Here is a 16,941-nt window from a genome sequence, read left to right as displayed (position 1 = left end):
TCATACAGTGGCTGCAGTGATTGTGAGGCACCATTTCCCTCTCTCCCCCTCGCCACTACCAGCTGCATCCAGAATGAGGACAGAAAGCTTTGCCTTCACTCTGGTGTCACTGTGTCATCATGAAGCCAATTGCCTTTTGATCTCACTCAGGAGCCATTTGTGGCAGGGGATTGGAACCACCAGCCAGTGAGACTCTAAGAAGCATGATGGTGGAAGTCGCAACTTCACAGCACACTTTATCACCTTTGTGGTGCCACCCTCCCACCCCAAATTGCAGAACCACCCCAGGCAACGTCACAGCAGGAAAAATATGGGTGGTGAAGCTGGTCTCGGAGTATTGCAACAGAAGAGGAAGTCAGGGCATGAAGTTCCATAAATCCCATTAAGGCATTACCACTAATTTATAGGAAAATTGAGAAATAAAAGTCCCAGTAAAAACATTACTGTTGCTTTCAGCACCTCAGAACAGACTTTCTTTGGGTGGTTTCATTTGTAAAAAGAAAATAGCCAGCTTCTAAGCAGAAGCAAACAACCTCATACCTGGCATGATTATTTCCGGAAAACCAAGCTTCCTAGCAACGACTGTTGTTCTGTCAACAAGATGAGGGTAGTCCTTCCTAATCTGAGTAGTGTCTCCAACAAGCATTTTCATAGTTACCCATAGCCCTGTAGAAGAAAAGAAGACAATATTTATAGTCCAATGCAGACTATCATTTTAAGAAAAGCCTGCTGAGGTACTTTGTGCCATGGGCCAGGAGTCACTTTAACCTGCTAATCAGAAGGCGGAGTGACTCCACCTGCTGCTGATCAGCCTTCAAGGACACAGAGGAGAAGGCACTGATGAGAATCAGCTGGCTTCAGCCTTCTTAAGCAGAGCTTCCAGCAGCATTCAGATGCTGGTAACAATGCTTGTAGTTTCTGGCCCTACCTTGCTGATTCCTTGACCCTTCACCCCATGATCATCGGATTCCCTGACCCCTGGACCGTGTGACTATGTGGATTGCTGTTCATCCACCCCTAGGACTGGACCTGACTTTGGATGCTGCCTCTGCCTCCAGGCAAGTACATGTCAGAGATTCTTCTACTTGGCTGATCTCCCACTCCGGTGAGCTCTGCACATTGTTCCTCAGCAATGAGACCACGACACCTTAGTTCACAAGCCACAAATCTACGGGCATAGTTACATTAACCACATCTTTCCAGCAAGGAACTCATAGGGCCTGTTAGGCATCTCTATGTGACCAATGAGGGCATTTTGGCTAAGCCATGTCTATCGGCCCCACACAAGATGCTAGGTGTGGAACAGGTAGAGATCTGGCTTGGTGATAGTGGGGTTGCAGGTACCAATCAGCTGATCATCAAAGCTTGCACAGCACTGTGCACAGAAAACTAGACATCAGGGCTTCCCTAACACTGTGCAAAAAAAGGCTGACCTGCTGTCACTGTGCCATCAGGTGACTGACAGATAGGTGACCTTGCCCACCTGTGAAGCTTGGTCCACTGGGAAGGGGAGCCCTCTGGCCATCTAGTTCCCCACCGCTTACATCAGGTGACAGCACATCTGTCTTAGAAGCTTAAGCTTGCTGCTATTTGTAAGAACCAGCACTTCTATGTGAGCTGCTGTGGCTAAGCAAATCATAATCTAAGTACATATACCTGCCCACATAAGAGTGCCTATCATAGAATTCTTGCCTGCTAAGGCATTCAACTTGGCACCAGGTGAAGTGCAAACTGGTCCTAAGGTCTGTCAATAATGCCATCCTATTTAGGTTAAAGTGAGTGGGGGTTAAGAGCAGACACCAATATGCTTTACCTTGTCCATCACCTTTGAGTGTTGTGACCTTGCTTAAGAGGTTATGCAAGAACTCATTCTCTGACACTCTAGAGGAAAAAGAAGGAGGAAAATATATCTATAAAAATAAACCATTAATACAAGCATGCAGTAAGCTGAACAGGAAGCACAATTGGAGGATGTTTGCACAAATGCTTGTTCCATTTCCTCCACCCAATGCTTGAATTTGCAACAATGGGAGGAATTCAAAATTGTGCTATGCCAGAAGGAGCGATCCCTGGTCTCCCTCCCTCTGCACTGTTCTGGGAATTCTCTCTCTAGCCAATTTGGGGCTGAGGGCTTAGGGGGCATGCTCAAGGAAGGCTTTGCACAGGGCTTCTGTGGTGGGACTCCAGCCAAATACACCTGTAGAGCCTAACCTAACCTCCCTCACAGTGTTGTAGTACAGATAAAAATGTAGAGGAAGAAGCATGCATGCCAGCCTGAGCGCCTTGGAAGAAAGGTGAAATATACATGCAATAAAAAAATAAAATTAATTAATTAATTAAAAATTCTTACGGGTGAAAAGGAATGAAATGTTGCTTCTCTTCATCACTTTCTGCTTTTCCTTTTACGATGTCTGTAATATCCATAACTGGGGTGGGGAAGAAAAAATCCGTCCAAATGTGCATGAAAGAAATGGACAAACAATTCCTCTTCTTGTTAGGATCAAATACCTCATCAATTTCATCAAGTTGGACTGTAGACAAGTATTATACTGCAGATTATACTCTCAAGCTTATTATGCAAATTCATTCCAAATAGCTTCAAATGTAATTACTTTTCCACATTTTTTTTTAAATGCAAGTTTCATTTTCTAGTGTGTACTCCAAGTCTAATCATTCTAACAATATCAAACTCTGCAGTGTTGTCCAAATCCAACAAAACACATAGTCTTCAGTATGGCCAATTTGCTGCCAAGGAAGTTTCTCCTACTGTGATGCTGATCTATAACCAGGGAAAACATTTTGTGTGTTCTCAATTATTCAGAACTTACAAAATTAATTAAATTATTTGCCTCTGATTCCTGCCTCATCAATTAATTTAATCATGTAGCAATGAAGAACAGCCAATAAATACCAGAGCCCTAGGTAGATGGTAATTAACTTGACTTCAAGGAAGCTGAGACAGCTAATTCGTTGTGCATTCTTAAATAATACATTAGCATTCAGCTTTTGCTTATGTGCATTACATCCCTACAGTTTCTTTTTGTTACCCTATGAAACTCCAATGTGGCATCCTATGCTGAGGTATTCCCCCAAAAAATTGTTTAAAGCATTTCATCCTGTACACCTTTTCCACACCCAGGAGATCTCATGCCACGTACATATCTCAAACAAAAGGCCACACACAAATTTCCATTTCTCTGCCACAATCCTGCCCATACTACTGTAGTTTTGTGAACTTTTTTGAAGTGAATGTTCACTAAAGAGCTTCAAAGAACACATTCACCTAACAACACCACCCTGATCAAATTTAGGTAGCCACTTTCTTAGTTTCGCTTATGAGCATTCCACGAGCAGAGCAGTTATAACTCCATGTTTAATGTCCAGTATTAACTTCAGTTATTTCTTCAGTTCTAGACTCTTTCATAGAATCATAGAGTTGGAAGTGACCCAAGGGTCATCTAGTCCAACCCCCTGCAATGCGGGAATCTCAGCTAGAGCATCCATGACAGATGACCATCCAACCGCCGTTTAAAAACCTCCAAGGAAGGAGAGTCTCATGGGAGTCTGTTCCACAGCTGAATAGCTCTTACTGTTAGAAAGTTCCTCCTGATGTTCAGTAGGAATCTCCTTTCTTGCAACTTGAAGCCATTGGTTCTAATCCTGCCCTCCAGAGCAAGAGAAAACAAGCATGCTCCCTTCTCCATGTGACAGCCCTTAAGATATTTGAAGATGGCTATCATATTTCCTCTCATTCTTATATTTTCCAGGCTAAACATACACAGTTCCTTCAAGTGCTCCTTATAAGGTTTAGTTTCTAGGCCCCTGATCATCTTGGCTGCCCTCCTCTGCACAAGTTCCAGCTTGTTAAATTGTGATGCCCAGAACTGGACACAGTATTCCAGGCGTGGTATCACCAAGGCAGAACAGAGTGGTATTATTACTTCCCTTGATCTGGAGACTAGACTTCTGTTGATGCAGTCTAGAATAGCATTAGGGTTTTTTGCTGCTGCATCACACTGACTCATGTTGACCTACCATCATTAAAGGGGGGGGCAGAGTCATGATCCAGAGACACCTTACACCAGTGGCTGTATGCCTATGACAAACTATGACAAACTTAGAGTAGACCCACTGAAACATTTCAATGGGTGTATGCTGAATATGACAGCCAGTTACAGCCCCACGTATCTTCCCACATACAGGGTGGGGAGGAACAATGTTGCCAATTTTCACATCCATTGGCAGCCCTTTATGCATAATACAATGCCCCTTTAGAGGATCCGCAACTTTCAGAGGCAGCTTTTTAGGGGTCGGGGCTTTAAAAGACAAAAAGTAGTTTAAAAGCCGCAGTGTACCTGAGGAAGACCATGCAACCCTCTTTGGATCCTGTCCAAGTATTTTCTTACCTGCCACTCCAAAAGGTCGTCTTATGCCCTGGGTATATTTTCTTGTATTACTGTCTTTAAGATCCATTCTTCCAACCCGTACAATCTGGCAAATCAAATAAATTTTTTCTCTTCCGAGATCCTTGTTTCCAAGATCCTGATATTTGTGAAATCAAAGACCAATTACAAGAGTCACAATGAAATTCCATACCATGTAGAGATTCATAATGTATAGGTACAAAGAGTGGTGCAAGAATATGTCCATAATGGAAAGGAAATGTTTTCATTTAAAGGAAAACATCAGTTCAGAAAACTGGATTTGACTGACATGAAATCTGGATTCAAAGTATGCATCAACTTCAAAGCAAGAAGCTAAGTGAAGTCAGTGAAGCACCTTGAGAAATAAGTCACTGCATGATCAATCAATCAGCAGACCTTCACCCAATTTGATCCAACACTTTCAAAATACTTTCAAGTTCACTGAAGCAAATGACGAGCTACATCAGAATCAGTTTGACCTTTCTAACAGGGCATGTGGGGTGTGTGAGAGAGAAGGAACCGAATGTATTGATCTCAGAGTTCTGAAAATGAAGGTGAATTTTCAGAAGTCTTTATATACAATTCATTCACACACTATTTTGTAAGCATATTAGGGTCGCAACCTAAAAGACTGCAGATGCAATCCTCATACTCAACTTTTCATTTGCTCTGAGCTGGAGGTTTTACATGCCACCCTCAACCCCCGCCCCCTGCAAAAAAAAAAAAAAAACACCCCGATTTTTAAACTCATCCAAAGTTAAACTGTAGTTGAGGATTTGTTTCAAGAGTTTGATAAGAAAACTAAGGAGATAAATAGAAATGTCCCTTTCAAAAATTCACAAGCCCAATCCCCCAGCTGCTTTTTAAACTGGGGAGGGTGGTGTGGGGAATTCAAGAAGTAGTCTTGAAATCTTGCAGAGTATCTGGTTCTAAGAGAGAAGCTTCCTGGAAGAGTGTTCACAGGTTTCGCTGACTGGCCTTGAGTTTTCTATGCATTCTGCTTTTTCTAAAATTAAACATGATTAAACTGAACAGCCACAAGTTCATTAAGCTTGTATTGGAGGGGGGGGGAAATATTATTGGTCCCTTGGTGCCAAATAAGGGTTTTTTTCTTCCCTGGGTGATATGCATAAGCAATAATTTACTGATGTCCTTGAGTAATCAGAATAGGAATTGTATGTCTCAGTGATTTCAATCACCTCTTCTGTTTAGTGTAACATCTGTCTACAAGATTAATAGAGGTATTTTCCCTGTACTACAGTATTAACTTCTGCCAAATATAGCTACGAACAAGCTAATATCATACGGGTCAATTACTGCTGAGTCCTGACCAGCATCTATTCTACTAGGTCATGTATCTAATGTAAGCAAAATACACTGGCATATTATTCATCCTGAAAGAGATGAAGAGTGCAAATGGAGCTGAAAGCAAAGTTGAATTCAAAGCAGTTTAATACAGCGTAGACCCCCAAGGATTTAGACTTGGAACTAATGTTCCAGATGCGTGGAAATGTTTCCTCTATGTATCCTGGGCTAAGAAATGTTGCTGTTTATTATTTTAGCATTAGTTTTCTGATAATACGCTGAACAATTTTTCAGAAACATAGTCATGTGTCTATCATTGTGCTGATGAGCATACTGACAGTATGATCCTATACATTTCTTTTCATTTTCTTTCAGGTAAATTTGTATAGGGCTGCAGGCTAAGACATCTCTCAACCTGGGCCACATACAGTTCTGCATGTATTAGGTATATTAAGTCAGACTAAATATCAGGACTAAACTAGACACTCCATCCTGTCTCCTGAAAATCTAATAATGTTTAAAATATAGAACAGAACATCCTGGAGATGTGACAAAATTTGAAAAATGCTTGATTCAATAAGCTTTCCAGAAAAATGCCACTGGCAGTTAAGTACTATAGTAAAGATATAAGCTACTCACAGTGAAAACCACCTTCAGATTGTTGAAATTGTCGATTTCTTTCACAAAACCTTTGCTCCCCCATCTCACCAAGTAATTTTCACTGTTTAAAAAGAACACATCATGTTATACTCTGTATGACTGGGTCATCTAATAGCTTCACAAAGCATAATTGGCGAATAACATTATATAATACACATTGCTCTGCACAAATCTGAACACCTGACAATGCCACTTCTACAAATTGACTCTTATTCAGATATATACCCCATTCTTTGCTTTTGACAAGCACATTCTAAAGACAAAATAATGGCATGCCGTGAAGGCTGGTGTCTAGATAATTAAGCAAGAAATAAGGTTGAAAATATATTGTGTCTGTACTTTAAAAAATGGATATAATGGATAAGCAGCTAAGGCCCCATTAATGGTTTTGAGACATAAAAGTATCTTCCTTCTAGTCTTATCCTACACATGGCTGCTGAGACATAAATACCGTTAACTTCAGTGGAGTTTATTTCTAGCTAAGTATTCACAGGATTTTAGACTAAGAAGGGGTTCAAAGGCCACTTTCCTGGAAATACTTCCAAAGTAATAAGGGTGCAAAAATGAGATCAAATTCAAAGAAGAATGCACAAGGCAGCTCAGACCAGAAGAAAAAAAGCACTCAAATGTGTTTAGTTCTACAATAGCATAAAAGCAAATACTTTATATATTTAAGAGTATAGCTTTCTTCAGTATTGTGAAATTTTATAACTGGATCCTGTGGATGGGTTCAGAGGAAACAATCCTGGTCAGTTCCTGGATTCATAGCCTGGTTTCCCCCAAGCACAGCTCCACTCAGGAGATGCTCCAGTCAGCAGGAACAAAATCTGGATCTAAGCAATAAAGAATGGTGGTTTCCAAGAGATCATGCTGTCTTACTGGCTCTATATGTTACTATTTTAGCTTGGTATACTATTTATACTAAACCTTCCAAATCTTCTGTCAAAGAATTCACTAGCATGGATAAGTTCAAATGCTGCAAGCCACCAGAGTCATGTGAAGCTTCTCAGTGTACTCAGTGTAAATTCATCTAAGCTCCATTGTTCAGTTTATTTTTGCACATTTAAAGATATGTAATAAATAACTAGACCCAATATTACCTCGTTCCTTAATATTTTGGAACATGCTTATCATGCAATTGAATTCCATACTAATATAATTTATTTATTGCTTATTTTATATTGTTCTTCCTCCCAGAGCTACTTAAAATGCTTAACTGTAGACATTTTGGTTTTTTTCCTTTTCTGTTCTATCTTTTCCCCTTCTCTTTTATAGTATGAATATTCATTCTGTCTTCGATTCTTTGACTGTTCTCTCCCTTAGGGGTCCAAAACACCTAATGAACACTGAAATTACAGTTGCAAAGATTCTCATTGATAGTGTGAAAGTCTATTTAAAGTACCTGACAATTTGCAATCTCTTTAAGCTGTGAAACGTGTGTGTGTTTTCATTTTCAAGGGATCATTCTTAGACTTCACACATTTATCCTAAAAACACTTGTCAGCTTGGCAAGGAAGGTTGACACCTCACACCAGCAAAACAGCAGCATACCTTATAACTGTCTGCTTCTGGGGATCATAGAGTGACATGAAAAGTTCTGCATCTTCTCCTATTCTGCAGACAAAATTCCTCACGAAGACATAAAGACTGTGAGTGGGGGATGAAGAGCTTCTGGAGTAGGTCCCATAATCAGATTCATCCTTTGACTGTGTATGAACAAATCATAAGAAGATAGTGTTATCCAAACTACACCTAGAACCTACCTCCTCCTCTGTGTTAGGTTTCACAGTAATGCATCATTTTGGCCACAGTACACAACTTGAACCACTATATTTATTAGGTGCAGAAACCTTTGCTTTCAAATTCAACAATTGATGCACTGATTTTGTGAATATTTTGAGAAACCAGTGGGTGGCACCCAATGGGTGTTCCTCCTCCAGCGCAAAACATCCATTAGTGGAACAGGGAGGGTGGCAATTCCCTGCTCCAGAAGGTCACATCAATCCTCCATAATAGATTTGGAGGGGTTGCTGGGGGGGGGGACGTGATGAAAAACTGGAGATGGTCTCCCTTTCTGTTCCTCTGACAGAGGTCTTCATCAGTGGAAGCAGGTCATCGGGCACCATATCATTTTCCAAGTCCAACATACTTACAGATATAACCAGAAGTGCATTTTCAATAGAACAGATATTTTGTATTGTATCTGCTGGTTATACAATAATTTATGACACGCTATCAGTTTATCAATGTGGCATTTATTGTGCACTTGATTTTTAAAATGATGCTCGGTCTTTGTTACTTATTAATGACATTAAATAACTATCTGAGGGTATTAAGGGTATTTCCACACAAGTTAAGCACTAATTCAAAGGGTGGGCTCAAGCCTTCCAGTAGATAATGACTTCTATCCACCCAGCGACAGATAAGCTCACCAAGTTTGTCTTCTCAAGGAGGGTGAGATGCACTGGCAGCTTAATCCTGGGTTATAAAGAACAGAAGTAGCACAGCATGTCACTGTGGAACTAGGCTGCAGGAATAGACCTGACATTGTCATTGTTTATTTTATTTCTGCTATTTATATACCGCTTACTTATCCAAGTGTCAAAGTTTAGATGGTGCAATTGCTGCTTCCGTAATAATGAGCCTGGAAAGCTATTGCTTCAAGAGGACTGAAGCTTTTTAACACACCAACAGATGATCAAGTAAGTTCCAAATGTAAAATAAGGCTACTTGGCTGGCTAAAAGGAATGGTCTTGGGGAGCAGGAAGCGAGAGATGAGCATCTAACTTTTTGAAATCTTATTTGTCACCGTATCAGACTTTGAATTTTCTTTTGTCTCTATAGCAGTGATCTGTGCTAATTGGGGTATCCTTTGCAGCTGAAAACTTAAATAAAAAATTAACAGTACAGTACATAGTAAAGACACTTTATACAAAACATTCTCAATGTACACAATCTGTTGATGAAAAAGCTTTCACTGGCTAAAATCAGAAAACGATAAGGTTCTCATGAGAAAGGAAACTTCTACTTGAAAGCACAGAAATGGGTGTGTAAACTTCATACCATCTCCTCTTTAATCCGTTCTGTGATTTTGTTAGTAGCTTCAGCATGAGCATGAAAGAGGCTGATGACACTGGTCTTCTCTGGATCCAAGATATTCCCATCTTCATCTCTAACTATCAGATCTAGCTCTAGTATCCTGTAAGCATAAAGAGGAAATAACATCAGTAACCTTATTTGTTTTTTAGAGCTCATATCAACCACCTTATAAAAGCATACCTTTCCAAGTCACTTAGCATTTAAATAATCTGAAGCTCATGCTTGTCTTTAGATATTTAAATATGTTATGCTTTAATATGTATTTAGGAATCACTTTTAAAATGTCTACATCCCCATGAAACAGCACATCAGGTGTTCAAATTTATATATATTGGTTGACGGGCCTTGTGAAAAATCTTAAGAATGAAAACACTTTAAAATTAAACACAAGCACATCTAAATAAAAAATGCCTGCCTAGAACAATATGACATCACTATGATTTTCTGAGTTCATTTTTGAAAGCAATAGTAAACCCAACTCAATCATTGTTAACATTTCTGAAATATCCCAGCTTGCAGCATACACTGACTTGAACTGTATCAGTAGCTGTAAGCCAGAACTGGAGAACTTACTTGTTGCCATAGTCAATTTTGGAAGTGACTTTTTGCTTCAGTTCTTTGAGCTCATCCTTGGGCAGTGTCCCTGAGAGAAGCTGAGACCTCCACTCCATTAACTCGCACATCATAGATTGTACTTGTCGAAACCGGTCCTTCTTGTTTGCCTGAAACATGTAACACATTTCAGATGTCAACTTATCTGAAATTTCAAATACTATTTGCTTTTATTCCAGGGATTAAACAATTATTGGATTGCAGAAAAATAAGGATCTTTCCTCTGGTATTAAAGCAAAACCATCCTACTTTCGAAAGCTACAAACCAATCAGTGCATATAAAACTAATGTTATCATATTTACAAAGGCTTGGTGCATATTATGCTACAGGGTGACAGAGAGATGGGATGCAACAGTGAAAATTAGAGGTAACAAGGGCAGACCTGATTCCCCAGGATTCCCCAGGGTGTAACCCACAGGGAAGGGTCATAGCTCAGTGGTAGAGCATCTGCTTTGCATACACAGGTCTCCAGCTGAATCCCTGGCTTCCCCAGCTGGGGTTCGGAAGGACTCCATGCCTGAAGCCCTGAATGGTCACTACAAGTCAGTGCTGACAATGCTAAGCTAGATGGGCTCTTGGCCTAACTCACTGTAAGGCCACTTCCTATGTTCTTATTCCTACCCTTACTCTCAGCACAATTTAAACCCCATCATGCCAAGCTTGTCAATCAGAAAAAGGTGGCCTAGGTCACACCTCACCACACCAAGGGAAGAAATATTATTGCATGGCCTAAGAGGAACCTGGCAGTACCACACCCACTGCAAGATTCTTTCTTTTTTCTAATTTGGTTTTGTGTGTGTGATGGATCTTTTATTTGGTGAAATTCAGCTAGAAGAGAAAAAAAAGCTTTTAGGTTTCTTATTTGTGCCTTTGACAGAGTGCTATAGCCACTGAGTCACACTGCTTTCACCACTGATTGTGGCAACTAAAACACGCAGTATAGAGAGGCTATTTATAATAATGGCACTTCCTGTTAAGGTTTAAATACACTGTGCAGTAGTGCTGTCCTTTGGCACGCAAAATTCCCTTTCTTTGAATTAGGCAGGCTGTCGGAACACATTAAAAATAGACAAGTTGTTTAGAAATATATAATAGCAGCTTTTCCCTATAAGCAAAAAGTAGTAGGTTCTGAATTACAGGTGCCTTCAACCTCCTACTGTGAGCACATTCCTGCATTGCGTACTAAAGGTCAGTAAGAGACTGAAAGAGCATAAAACTCAAAGTGGAATTATACTGGCAGGCTTTTAACAAAAGAGCAAACTCTTCAATGAAGGGATTGATTCTTTATAGTCTCTTTCAAAGGAGTGTTCTTTTCATGAAATGAAAGACAAATCACTGTCTTAAACACTTGGCATATCCATAATTAAGCCTACAAAATAAGGCTAACATAGCACCTAACCCTGTTAACGTCTTCTTTGCCTGCAATCAATAATTTTATTCACATGAGGTACTTTTTGTTTAAAATACTTGAAGTAATAGACCTATCCGAGAGATTGCTTACCACATAGAGCTGTTTCCAGATATTGCCCCATTCCCAAAGTGTGCAGGTAACCTCTTGCACCAAAGGAATCTCAGCAGGTATTACATTTTCTGCATTTCTGAACAAAAGGATAAACAGTGGTTTAATGGTGTGATTCTGATCGGTAGCCCAGAATCCAGCCCAGAGGAGGAACGGTCAGCCAGATCAGAAGGATCAATGGTAAAATACACAGGGGGTGCTAGAAGGACACAAATGGACCCAGGCCTAACACCAAGGCTGAGCCAATCAGCTTGGAGCCTCTTAAACCTCACATTCCAGAGCTAGAAGCCCCCGAAAACAGCCACACACAAACTCTGGCCAGGCTGATTTCCTCTGTGAGAAAGCCCCTCTACACCAAGAACCTCACACTTGCCAGCACAGCACGCCAGAGGGAACTGACAGGAAGGAGGTGGAGTATTAGGCTCCAGACCAAAAGACTACCCCTTTAAGGTTCTCCATTCTTCAGGAAGGAGGAAGAAGCAAATGGGGTTAGTTTGGCTAAGAGGCACACAAGTCTTGGAGACATTTTCTTGTATTTTTATGCTGTGAACCACCCTGAGATTTACAAATGAATGGTGGGATACACATTTAATAAATAATAATAATTTTGGCACCTGAAATGAACAACAAAATGGCGTCCCCAACCTTTCAAAGAAGAAGAGGGGAATGGGGGGAGGGGGTAAAGTTCCACATTGGGATCAAGGGGGTAGTGTAGTGGCAGCAACAGTGGGCATTTCTTGGCGGTTGGATCTGCTGCCCCTGTGGATCCTGCCACTTGAGGCAGTTACTTCACCTTGCCTCATAGGTGGGCCAGCCCTGGTTGCAGATAACACTGAATCAAGTTGCTAACTTGGAACAGTCCAGGGTCCTACTATGCCAGACTGTTACCTGACTGACAACACCAGCCACAAGCACCCCTCACCCTCCTTGTCATTAGGAAAGGGCACCTTACAAATCTTTTGCCTATCAGCTACTGGGTGTGCACATTCTAGCTTTTCCCATCAGACGATAAGGATCACTCTTAGCAAAGGACCCTTTCAAGCATTAGTTACAGAAATTATTTCGCCAAGCTGTTCAGCATCAATCACATGGGGGATTTTAGCTATAATACTCCCATCCGCTGACATATACCTCAAAAGAATTATCTCAATGAAATACCTTTTTTTCTCAACAGAAAGTTCTTTGATGTGGATAAAAGATTTTGGAAATATTCCCTAATGGAAGAAGAAGGGGGAAAGCACATTTGTTATATTGTACCGAACATTTCTTCTATGACAAATTAAAAGGACCAAAAGTAGGTTGATATATAGAGGTTCTGGAATAAAACTCTGGTGAGTTTTATTCTCATGTAGCTGCAACTACTATGTACGGAGTTAAATTATTAACCATTTGCCACTTTTCCCAGCCTGGGGCCTTCCAGATGTTTTAGACTACAACTCCCAGCAGCTCCAGCCAGCCAAAACATCTGAAGGGCATCAGATCAAGTTCACACATTACCAGGGTTGCTCATAGAGTCCTGTCCACTGCAAACGAACGTCCACCTATTTTCTTCATCCTCAACAATTTCTTGACGCCTGACTCAAGTGTTGGTTCCATAAACCAGCTTTTTCTTTGACTGAGTGGTAGAGCACAAGCTTTGCAAGCAGAAGGTCCCAGATTCACATAGCTGTCAACGTTTCCCTTTTTTAAAGGGAAATTCCCTTATTCCAAATAGGATTCCTTGCAAGAAAAGGGAAAAGTTGACAGCTATGCAGATTCAGCCAGAGCCATCTCTTGCTAAATGTTTCAAAAAGCCAGTTATTTGAAAGAGCTCTGCCTCAGGCCTCAAAGCCACTGCTAGCTGGAAGAGATAATACTGGAGAAAATGGAGTAGTCGTCTCCATCTAAAGGAACCATTGACTTCACCAAAGTACAAACATTCAAGGTAGCATCTCCATTCATATAATATTTTATAATACCTACGAGGCTCAAGAGGAGTTTATTTATTAAAGTATTTTTGTCATGGTTCTGTCTACAAGCTGTGGGTCTGGTGGCCTAACAACACATTCAGTTACACAGGAGGATTAGCAGTCACACGCTAGGTTCTTAAAAATTAAATACCAGGCCAGTGCAGGAGACCACAATTCTGATCAGCACCACAGCCTGAGAGGATAGGTAGCTGAAGCCTTGGTGCCACTGAGCATTTTTTCCTATTGCTTATTACCATGTAGTGGGGTGGTTTTGCTGAGATTGCAGCTGGAGAGAGGAGTCTTAAACCTTCGCTCCCAGAGTGTTGCAGTGACCATTATATCCTGCTTCATATTTAAATTTTTTTGCTAACCACGTGATTGCTAATCATGTTGATGGAACATGTAGCCTAAGATCCATTTGTGAATCTTCTCTTTAATACAACACATGATACACATATCCTCTTGTGATCAGCAGTCAAGCTGAAAAACTGAAATGTCACTCAGATCCTGGATTATCCTGACATTAAACCTGAGCTCACTGTTTCATCTAAACTGAGGGGAATTCAAGTTTAAACAAACCAGGATGTTCATGCCAATGCTCGTCAGTGAAGGGAGGGGAAAGGGAAATATTTAAATCGGCACATAAGAGAAGAAGGGAACGGGAAATGAAAAGGGGTGCTCATGTGTTAAATTCAACAAATGTAGTGTCTGTGTACACAATAACTGAGCTGTACAAATCAAGTCTACGCTCTTTCACACAATCATTTGTACTTACAGCTACGTTCAATGTCATGTGGGGATAAGCCTAATGGGCAGAGTCAATGGGGAAAAACCAAAGGGAACAAAGCAACTTAAGAAGTGGTTGTTAAATGTAAAAAACAAAAGCACACAGTCAGATGTCAGCTGGAACTTAGGCACTGCAGGAATAAAGGGATGCCGGTTAGTAATAGGGTAAAGCTGAACTAGAAGATACACAGCTATAGAGCTGCAAAATAGCTCTGAAAGAGGCACTGCTAGATCAGAATCCCTTATGAAAACAGGAAGACCTTCCATTTGCAGAAGGGCATGACTTGATCCAATCAAAGTACTGGTTCTAATGTACTCCATTTTAGGCAGGCATTTTTTTCCTTAGAGGCTGTGGTGTTCTACCTGTGCACAAAGATGTCTTATCATACTGCTGTTGCTGTTATGCCTACGTTTTTATTGTCATGGTTGTATTTTTACTTTTGTGATTTATACTCTGGTGTTGTGAGATGCCTCATGGGTGCTTAAATGAAAGTGTGGTTAAAAAACCTGGTGCAAATAAATAAATAAATGATTTGGCTCAAAGATTTCAGGTATGTCCCTAGGCTTCAGCCAACCTATTAGGATCTTCAACTTTTATCTTGTGCTATATCATAATTTGCTTTTAACAGCTACATCAGTTTCAATTAGCTAAAGGGCACTGCAATTTGTGATACACATGATCCCTTCAGTGTATACGACTAGTTGGACGCGGGTCAATCCATTATTTGTTATTTAATCTACCTTTCTCATAGTACAAAAACATTCATTTCCTTATTGAAATATTGGCCACTGACATAGATTCAGTGACTCTTCTCAGGATTAAACTCCACACACTTAAAAAGAAATAATAAAATAATAGTCTATTACAAAAAAAATAATCAAACAGATAATCAACAGCAAAAAAAGAATAAAGTCAATAAGAATAATCTTACCTCTACCCCTTTATGTCTTACAATGTATCCTTTGTACCAACCTAAAAGTCAAAGCAAAACCATAGTTACTTATTATATGATTTTCAATGTCCAAATTGAGCCAATTCGTTCAATTTCTGCAAAACTAGGGTAGCAATCCTATGCACGATTACATGAGAGTAAGTCCCACTGAACACAGTGCAGTTTACTTCCTGGTATGCATAGATTAAATTGTGTTGAAAGAAGATCACTGGTATGTATGTATGTATGTATGTATGTATGTATGTATGTATTTGTGTTTGTTTCTTTGTTCATAATAAAGTATTCATAAATGCCTTTCAGGGCAATTGCCCAAGCAAGGAGGCACACAAAATTTACACAATTAGCATAGCAATATAAAAAGAATAAAGTTAAAATCCACATTACACCCTTTGATGAGCAGTAAATCCTCAGGACACAACTTAATGAAGACACACCAAATAACAAAAAGGAAGTGGGTGCAAATTTTAAAAAATCTAAAGAGTTCTTCTAAAAATCACCAGTGATGGGTTCATGCCATAAATCCCTTTTATGAACCAAATCTGCCTTTTTAAAGATTTTAGAAGAGCGTTGGAGTTTGATCTTGCCCCGGAAGTAATATATAGCTATCCAGACTCAGAGCCATGGATAACCTTATCCTCCATGAATTTGTCTAATCCCCTCAAAAGGCTGAGTTGGTGCCCATGACTACATCTTATGGAAGCAAAAACCACTGTTCAACTATGTGTCCTGTATGAAGTACTTCTGCCCTGAATCTCTCAATACTCAATTTCATTGGGCAGCCCCAGGGTTCAGTATGATGACAGGGAGAAAAAATTATCTGTTCCCACTTTCTCCACACACTGTGTGCATAATATAATGCAACTCTTTCATGCTCCCTGCTTACCATTTTTCTTAACTAAAATTCCCCCGAATTTTCTCTCCTTCACGTGTAACCACATTGTATATATAGTGCAGGGGAGAGGGCAACATGCCAAAATAATCTGGGTTGGGGGGCGAGCAGCAATGTTACTTCTCTCCTAGCTGATCCCCCCCCCCCCGTGCTCTGATTATAGCTTTCATGTCTTGTTCAGTCCTCCAGTCAGGAGGCACAACAGCATCCTTTTCAGAGGTTGCTTTGCCTTGTAGGCCTGTCGGACTAGACTATAATCTACCAGTAGGAGCCAGAATTGCTTTGACAGTCATTTCCTAGAGGGAAAAGCCACCTGAGCCTAAGCATAGCTTCACCGACAGCATCCAGGACACGGCGGAAGCTCTGCTGTACAGCCATGTTGCAGCATAGCCAGATCTTCTCTGCTATGGGAAAAAGCTCAAGCATTTCCCTTAGCGGCCAGTATTAATTATCGTGTCAAGGCACACTTAAAGCCCAAAAAGGCCATGTTTGTCAGCCTCAAAGTCAGACGTTTAACACTATAGGGTTAGGCCACTAATCACTTAGTAGATTGTTAGAATCAGGCCTGTGCAGTGGGGGCAGCCAGATATACTTGCCCCCAAGCCTCAGAGGGCTATAAGCAGGCCGGGGAGGCCTCATCCATGGCCTGCTGGACTTACACTGTCATGCCAAAACAAGACTCCCATCCCAGGCCTCAGACAAGCTCTGCACAGGCCTGGAGAATAGTTGCTAAAAGGCAAAAGT

General features: G+C 40.6%; 1 protein-coding gene across 1 annotated transcript in view; it reads right to left on the bottom strand.

The window, feature by feature from the left end:
* The window catches only part of DOCK2 (dedicator of cytokinesis 2), a 263,188-nt gene that overhangs the window by 228,670 nt on the left and 17,577 nt on the right, over positions 1–16,941 (bottom strand). Inside the window, exons 3-13 of the mRNA XM_053376513.1 lie at positions 15,288–15,328; positions 12,779–12,834; positions 11,603–11,699; positions 10,062–10,210; positions 9,453–9,588; positions 7,941–8,095; positions 6,369–6,450; positions 4,407–4,542; positions 2,351–2,426; positions 1,814–1,881; positions 541–666 (exon numbers count right to left, since the gene is read on the bottom strand). Of these exons, the coding sequence (XP_053232488.1) occupies positions 541–666; positions 1,814–1,881; positions 2,351–2,426; positions 4,407–4,542; positions 6,369–6,450; positions 7,941–8,095; positions 9,453–9,588; positions 10,062–10,210; positions 11,603–11,699; positions 12,779–12,834; positions 15,288–15,328 (1,122 nt within the window). The remainder of the gene's footprint in view (positions 1–540; positions 667–1,813; positions 1,882–2,350; positions 2,427–4,406; positions 4,543–6,368; positions 6,451–7,940; positions 8,096–9,452; positions 9,589–10,061; positions 10,211–11,602; positions 11,700–12,778; positions 12,835–15,287; positions 15,329–16,941) is intronic.

The sequence above is a fragment of the Podarcis raffonei genome, chromosome 2 (assembly GCF_027172205.1).
Source record: "Podarcis raffonei isolate rPodRaf1 chromosome 2, rPodRaf1.pri, whole genome shotgun sequence".
Classification (NCBI taxonomy): Eukaryota; Metazoa; Chordata; class Lepidosauria; order Squamata; family Lacertidae; genus Podarcis; species Podarcis raffonei.
Note: the sequence above shows the minus strand (reverse complement) of the source record. Positions and strands in the feature narration are given on the sequence as shown.